Source organism: Arachis ipaensis, chromosome B06, assembly GCF_000816755.2.
Source record: "Arachis ipaensis cultivar K30076 chromosome B06, Araip1.1, whole genome shotgun sequence".
In the NCBI taxonomy this organism is placed as follows: Eukaryota; Viridiplantae; Streptophyta; class Magnoliopsida; order Fabales; family Fabaceae; genus Arachis; species Arachis ipaensis.
Window position 1 is genome coordinate 5,085,712 of NC_029790.2, and position 7,282 is coordinate 5,092,993.

The following is a 7,282-nucleotide window of genomic DNA, read 5'->3' on the forward strand; positions in this document are numbered from 1 at the left end:
TTATATCTTTATCTGCCACTCTCACATATAATCATTTAGGCCTCCCTTATGGGAAAACTATAAAGTAAAAACAAATGGACATTTGATACTGCTAGAAAGGAAATTTGATGACTTCAAATATTTAGCTTAACTAGCACTTACCAGAATTAGATATGATAAATGAAAACAGGATGAAGAGAGTAACTTGATATAAGATTTTAACCGAGAACTTCATGAAAGCATTTCCTTAATGATATCAAAATTCAGTTTTAGCATTTGATTTAATGAAATGAAATAAGTGTCAATTTGACATGATTTACGATAATGTATTCTATAGTGATAAGAGATATGGCTTCCCATCTTTGAGTATACTGTGAATCTATTATTAGCAGTTTGGCTATATTATATCTGTATATTCTCCATCAGGAAAAAATTCGGATTGCTCTCTATGTTCAAAAGGCAGCATTGCAATTCATTGATGGTATGGTGCTCAAATTTCAAAAGTTGTTGCTTTAGAACTATTTGTTTCTTTACAGGCTTAGTTAGTTCATCTGGTTTTCTTGTGCAGCGGGTAGTCGAGTTGAATATAAGCTACCAGAAGAGGCAAGACAAGCTGGTTTTGGCATTCATCCCGATGAAATCGCAGCTATTGTTCGTGGACATGATTATAAGAACTTGATGAATATTGGTGGAGTTGAAGCTATTACAAGGAAACTTGCAGTCTCAGTGGATGAAGGTATCAGTGAAGAGAGTATAGATCCCAGACAAAAGGTTTATGGAGTCAACCGTTATACAGAGAAACCTTCTAGAAGCTTCCTGATGTTTGTGTGGGATGCACTGCAGGACTTAACTCTAATCATTCTTATAGTTTGTGCTGTAGTTTCTATTGGTGTAGGGATCGCTACTGAAGGGTTTCCAAAAGGAACATATGACGGTGTAGGAATCATACTTAGTATTTTTTTGGTTGTCATTGTTACTGCTGTCAGTGACTACCAGCAATCCCTACAGTTCAGAGATTTAGATAAAGAGAAGAAGAAGATCTTTGTTCATGTCACCAGGGGTGGAAAAAGGCAGAAGATCTCAATATATGATATAGTAGTTGGTGATATCGTTCATTTGTCGACCGGAGATCAAGTTCCAGCTGATGGGCTGTATATATCAGGATACTTTTTACTTATAGACGAATCGAGTTTGTCAGGTGAGAGTGAACCTGTAAATGTGAATGAAGAAAAGCCTTTTCTTCTCTCAGGAACCAAAGTGCAGGATGGTCAGGGAAAGATGTTAGTTACGACAGTTGGCATGAAGACTGAATGGGGAAAATTGATGGAAACTCTAAATGAGGGTGGAGAGGATGAGACACCATTGCAGGTGAAATTGAATGGAGTTGCTACAATTATTGGTAAAATTGGTTTATCTTTTGCTTGCCTGACATTCGTGGTGTTGACAATCAGATTTCTTGCTGAGAAAGCAATTAATGGTGACATATCAAGTTGGTCTTCAAATGATGCATTGAAGCTACTGGACTTCTTTGCTATTGCTGTAACCATAATAGTGGTTGCGGTTCCTGAAGGATTACCATTGGCTGTGACACTCAGTCTTGCTTTCGCTATGAAAAAATTAATGAATGACAAGGCACTTGTGAGACACCTTTCTGCCTGTGAGACTATGGGTTCAAGTAGTTGCATTTGCACAGATAAGACAGGGACATTAACCACTAACCATATGGTAGTCAATAAAATATGGATATGCGAAAAAGCGACGCATATAAAAAGTAAAGAGAGTGCAGATGAACTGAAAACAACTATACCTGATGGAGTACAAAGCATCCTTTCTCAGGCTATATGTCAAAATACATCTGCTGAAGTAGTTAAGGATAAAGATGGAAATAACACAATATTGGGAACTCCAACAGAATCAGCATTGATGGAATTTGGCTTGCTTTTAGGTGCTGATTTTGATGAACAGCGTAGAGTGTATAAGATACTCAAGATTGAGCCTTTCAATTCAGTGAGGAAGAAGATGTCTGTGCTTGTGGCTCTTCCGGATGGAGGAGTCAGAGCTTTCTGCAAGGGTGCATCAGAGATAATATTAAAAATGTGCAACAAAATCATTGACCACAATGGAGAAGTTGTTGACCTTCCTGAAGACCAAGCAGATAATGTAACTGCTGTTATAAATGGCTTTGCCTCTGAAGCTTTGAGAACTCTTTGTTTGGCTGTCAAAGATATAAATGAAACCGAAGGGGATATCAATATCCCTGACAGTGGCTATACTCTGATAGCCGTAGTAGGAATCAAGGATCCTGTACGCCCTGGGGTAAGGGAAGCAGTTCAAACTTGTTTAGCCGCCGGAGTAACTGTCCGGATGGTCACTGGTGATAACATTCATACAGCCAGAGCTATAGCTCAAGAATGTGGTATACTTACTGAGGGTGGTGTAGCAATTGAAGGACCAGAATTTCGTAACTTGTCTCCAGAGCAAATGAAGGATATTATACCAAGAATTCAGGTTCTGATCTCATTGCAGACTCTGTTGCTTTTAATTATCTTTTCGGATGATTGACATTCTTTGGTACTTTACATTGTTTCAGGTGATGGCACGATCCTTACCACTTGACAAGCATAAGTTAGTAACCAATTTGAGGAGTATGTTTGGTGAGGTTGTTGCTGTTACCGGCGATGGAACCAACGATGCTCCTGCATTGCATGAATCAGACATTGGACTTGCTATGGGCATAGCTGGAACAGAGGTATGTGCCACTTCCTTGTGTATTTTATTGCATTCTAAATTTCTGGTTATATTTTCTTGCACTTCCTGGTTGATGTTATCAGTATCTAATACCTTCTTTTTTTGGTTGGAACACATTTTACAGGTTGCAAAAGAAAATGCTGATGTGATTATAATGGATGACAATTTCACCACCATTGTCAATGTTGCCAAATGGGGAAGAGCAGTGTACATAAACATTCAAAAATTTGTGCAGTTCCAGTTAACGGTTAACATTGTTGCTCTGGTTATCAACTTTGTTTCAGCATGCATCACAGGTTCGTTGGTTTACAGGATTTGTTTGCCTCAATTCTGTTAAATTCGTTTCAAACAACATTAATAATAGTATTCTTTTCAACTTTCAGGATCTGCACCACTCACAGCTGTGCAGTTGCTTTGGGTTAACTTGATTATGGACACATTGGGTGCATTAGCCCTTGCTACTGAACCTCCTAATGAAGGACTTATGAAAAGGGCCCCAGTTACAAGGGGAGCAAGCTTTATAACCAAAACCATGTGGAGGAATATCATTGGTCAAAGTATATATCAGTTAATTGTCCTTGGAATTCTAACCTTTGATGGGCTGAAGCTACTCAATATTAGTGGTCCAGATGCAACTAAAGTGCTCAACACCTTGATATTTAACTCCTTTGTATTTTGCCAGGTATACTTTGCATGCATCATGCTTGCTTTTAAATACTGATTATGGAGATTAATTATCAAACATGTCTTGATTGATTCCATACTGATAAGCTCGTTTTGATTCTTTTGATACATTTGTGTCTCCTTTTTCCCCAGGTGTTCAATGAGATAAACAGCAGAGACATGGAAAAGATAAATGTATTCAGAGGCATGTTTGGGAGCTGGATATTCTTGGGGATAATTTTCGCGACGGCGGTGTTTCAAGTGATAATAGTTGAGTTCTTGGGAACTTTTGCCAGCACTGTCCCTCTAAACTGGCAAATGTGGTTACTCAGTATTGCAATTGGTGTAGTTAGCATGCCGCTTGCTGCTATAATCAAGTGCATTCCAATTGAAAGAGCTTCTGCTATTAAGCATCACCATGATGGATATGAGGCACTGCCTTCTGGTCCTGAACTAGCTTAAAATGTCATCAGAATTCGGTTGTCTTCCATCCTTTTCACTTTCACAACTTTGGTGTACTAATTTTATTTGTTTTCTTTCTCTTTTCCCCTCTTTTTGGGGAAACTAATCTCACTAAAAGAAATTGGTTGAACATTGACAAGGTCTAACTATACCCTACAGTGTCATTGATGCAGTTATTTACTATTTGGAGAAATTTTCAGTTGCTCTTGGTCACTGAATGCGCATCACCTTGTGAAATATTTGACAAATTTAATTATTTTATTTTATTTTATTTGTAATGTGATAGTTGAGGTGATACAGGCCCAGTGATACTTAGCATGGAAATTCTATCTCTAAAGGGTTTTGAGAAATTGTCTGATACACTTGATACATGACATTATAACTATTTTTATTTATATGATTAAAAAAAAGGCTTGAAAACATGCAAGTAGCTTATCAGCTCCTTTATGAAAGAATCATGTGATGCAAATGTTGCAAAATGTTGAAGTGATTCCAACTTCCAAATCTTCTAATTCATGAGCAGTGTTTACTTCTGGTTTAATTTTTAAAAGTCGTCCCTAAGATCTTTCTAAACATAATTTCTTATGCTTCAAGTTACTTCAAGCCAAAAAATATTGGCACGTTTACATAGGACAAAATGTACTAGGAACAAATACATGTCCATGTCCATGTTCATCAGTTCATGTGCTAGAATAGATACAACGAAATAACATATAAAAATCACTCTCCTCGCACCTACTACTAGTCACGCTACAAAAGAATCATGTTTCAGAATATAGAATAAATATTAGACTACAGTAGAATACAGGAATTAAGAGTATGACAAACATATTAACTTATAGTGCAACGCATACTTATACAAGAGATAACTGAGAAGAGCGTAATTCATAACAAGTTTTGGGATGTTATAATCATATGATTGAATGACACATAGCATGATAATTAGTAAAGTAGCTTGAGAGTTTTTCCCGTTCACTTCCTCATTTCCAGGTTCAGAAGAAAAAATTTAAAAAAAATCAATAAATAAAAAGGACTCCAATTGTCACATATTGGCATAGCTCTTTCAACATTGAGATCTCATCAAATTAGAAGCACGTTGCACTTCACTTTCTGCATCCTAAGAAATTAAATGCTTATAAGAATTCCAATAAAATCACAGATCAGCCAAATCCCACAAACAACCCATCATCTAATCAAATCCAATCCAATCTGTTCATCAGCATGACTCCAGATCTGGAGTGGCATCACAAGATCAACATCCACACACCAATATGAATGAATCAACAAAAACATACATGACCATAAGAAGATTAAATCACCAAAGAAAAAAAGAATAGGCTGAGATCATCACACATAGAAGATTCCAATTTCATTGAAACATAACAACAAACACAAAAAGAGCAACATACCCCACTTGCAATGACAACCCCAGCAACAACAGGAACAAGAGCAGCATATGTAACCCAAGCCTCTCTCTTGAGCGTTGCAAGGTACGCAAAAACAGCCGTGAAGAAAGGCGTGGTCGCCCCAACAGCTTGATTGAAAGAAACAGCCAAATACCTAAGAGAGATGTTTCCTCCAACAACAGACCCACAAAAAACAATGCTCAAAGTTGCAATCTTCATGAACTGGGACCTGGATTTGATCATCTGCTGAGGCACAACTTTGAAGAACACAATGGAAATGTAGCTGAGAACCGCGCACGCTGACATGTGGCACATTGTGAGGAAAATTGGGAACTTGAATCCATAGTTTGAGAGAAGATACTTGTTGAGAAGGATCACACCAATGTTTGACGAATACCAAAGGCTCACAAGGGAGAAGATGAAGAAATTCTCCTTGCTGCCCGTTGCTGTTGTTGTTCCGGAAGACACCATCTTCCCACCCTGGAAATTTTGCACCAAATTTTTTTCATTTCATTCAACTTTGCCATTGTTTATAAACGAGAATAATAATTAAAAGAAAAAGATGTTGTCTTTTTCTGTTTTTGAATTTTGGGTTGTCTTTGTTTTTTCAATTTACATTTTTTTTTCCCCTTTCTTTTATTTGGTGTGAAGTGAAGTTACTTACCCCAATATCTTTCATTGTTCCTTTGATATCATTTTCATAGTATGATTTGGATCTCATGTTGTAAGAAGCATGTGTACTCATTGATGAAACCTCTGTTGATGTTGTTGTTGGTGTGATTTTTTTATGATGGAGAGAAGAAGAAAAAGAAAAGGAAAAAGAAAGGGCTCACTTTTTTTTGTTCTTGTTTTTGTTTTATCACCCTCAATGAGATTTAACTGAACTTGTTGGTTTTTCTAATAATAAATAATTGTTCTAACTAGTGATTCAATTCAATTATCAGAGAAGAATATAGTTTGAAAGCCTGTGGAACATAATTAAGTGGAAATTAGGGGATGCTATTACTAATGGAGTAGGCTATTTATGGAAATTTTGTGTTTGACATCTTCAAGGAAGCACCCAAAAAAGTGCAATAGTTTTAGATTTCATTTTGCAATGTTAATGCTAGTGTTTATGCTTATTATTAGTAATGTGCTCCAAAGGACAATTTGGAGTATAATATTGTTAATGAAAAAAGAAAATAGAGGCTTAGATGGCAAATGCATTATTGTTATATTCATTTTGTTATATTAAATTTGTCAAAAATATTATTTATATACTAAAATTAGCTATTAAAATCAGTCACTAATGTATTTGTGTATAAATATATGTGTGATTTAATTTATTTTTAACATATATTTGTGTTCTAATATGTATTATATATTAGTCTGATTTTGATGACTAATCTTAGTGTATACATAAAAATGAAAAAATCGCTTTAGCCATTTTTTTTTATCATTGGACAAATTATAATTTTTGGCAAAAAGTTTTGTTTTATTTTTCTAATGACATTATATAGCTCTCTTTCTTTGTGGGATATTGCTCTATTCTTTTTTAAGAAAAAGAAAAAGAACAAATGACCAAACAAGAGAGATGATTGTTATTAATTGTTTTTTAACAATTTTTTTTCTTTTCGTTCACATAAGATTACCGATTACGTATGTTAACATTGAATTTTAAATCACTAATAAAAGGACCGAAAAATGAATAACCCTAATGTCAATTTGAGGGCCCCCACAATATTTATATGGCCATACCACCAACCAAACAATTTCTGAATTTTCGGGATGTTTACATGTTTACTCCTTGCCTTTTTTAGTTTGATAACGAAAAATATTTTAAGTATAATTAATTAAGTTAAGAGTGTGTGCTTATATAAAAATATATCTTTATTTAAAGATAATACTTAAAAATTATTAAATAATTTAATATATTTAATTAAATTATTTAATATCATATATATTAATGTCAATAAATTATAATTCAAATGATATAATATTTCTATATTTATCTAAAAAATTACGAATTTAAATCTTTTTATAAT

The 7,282-nt window shown here is 34.9% G+C and overlaps 2 protein-coding genes across 2 annotated transcripts in view; one reads left to right on the plus strand and one right to left on the minus strand.

Moving 5' to 3' along the window:
- The window catches only part of LOC107645505 (calcium-transporting ATPase 4, plasma membrane-type), a 9,341-nt gene extending 5,184 nt beyond the window's left edge, over nt 1-4,157 (plus strand). The window contains exons 2-7 of the mRNA XM_016349549.2: nt 406-460; nt 548-2,487; nt 2,570-2,728; nt 2,852-3,023; nt 3,111-3,409; nt 3,544-4,157. Of these exons, the coding sequence (XP_016205035.1) occupies nt 406-460; nt 548-2,487; nt 2,570-2,728; nt 2,852-3,023; nt 3,111-3,409; nt 3,544-3,852 (2,934 nt within the window). The 3' untranslated portion in view covers nt 3,853-4,157. The remainder of the gene's footprint in view (nt 1-405; nt 461-547; nt 2,488-2,569; nt 2,729-2,851; nt 3,024-3,110; nt 3,410-3,543) is intronic.
- Nucleotides 5,262-6,314, minus strand: LOC107645507 (UDP-URONIC ACID TRANSPORTER 1; the record flags this gene model as incomplete). Its single annotated transcript, XM_016349550.2, is given in 2 exon segments — nt 5,262-5,738; nt 5,923-6,314. Coding segments are annotated over 2 exon segments (558 nt in total), but the record flags the coding sequence as incomplete, so codon positions are not given.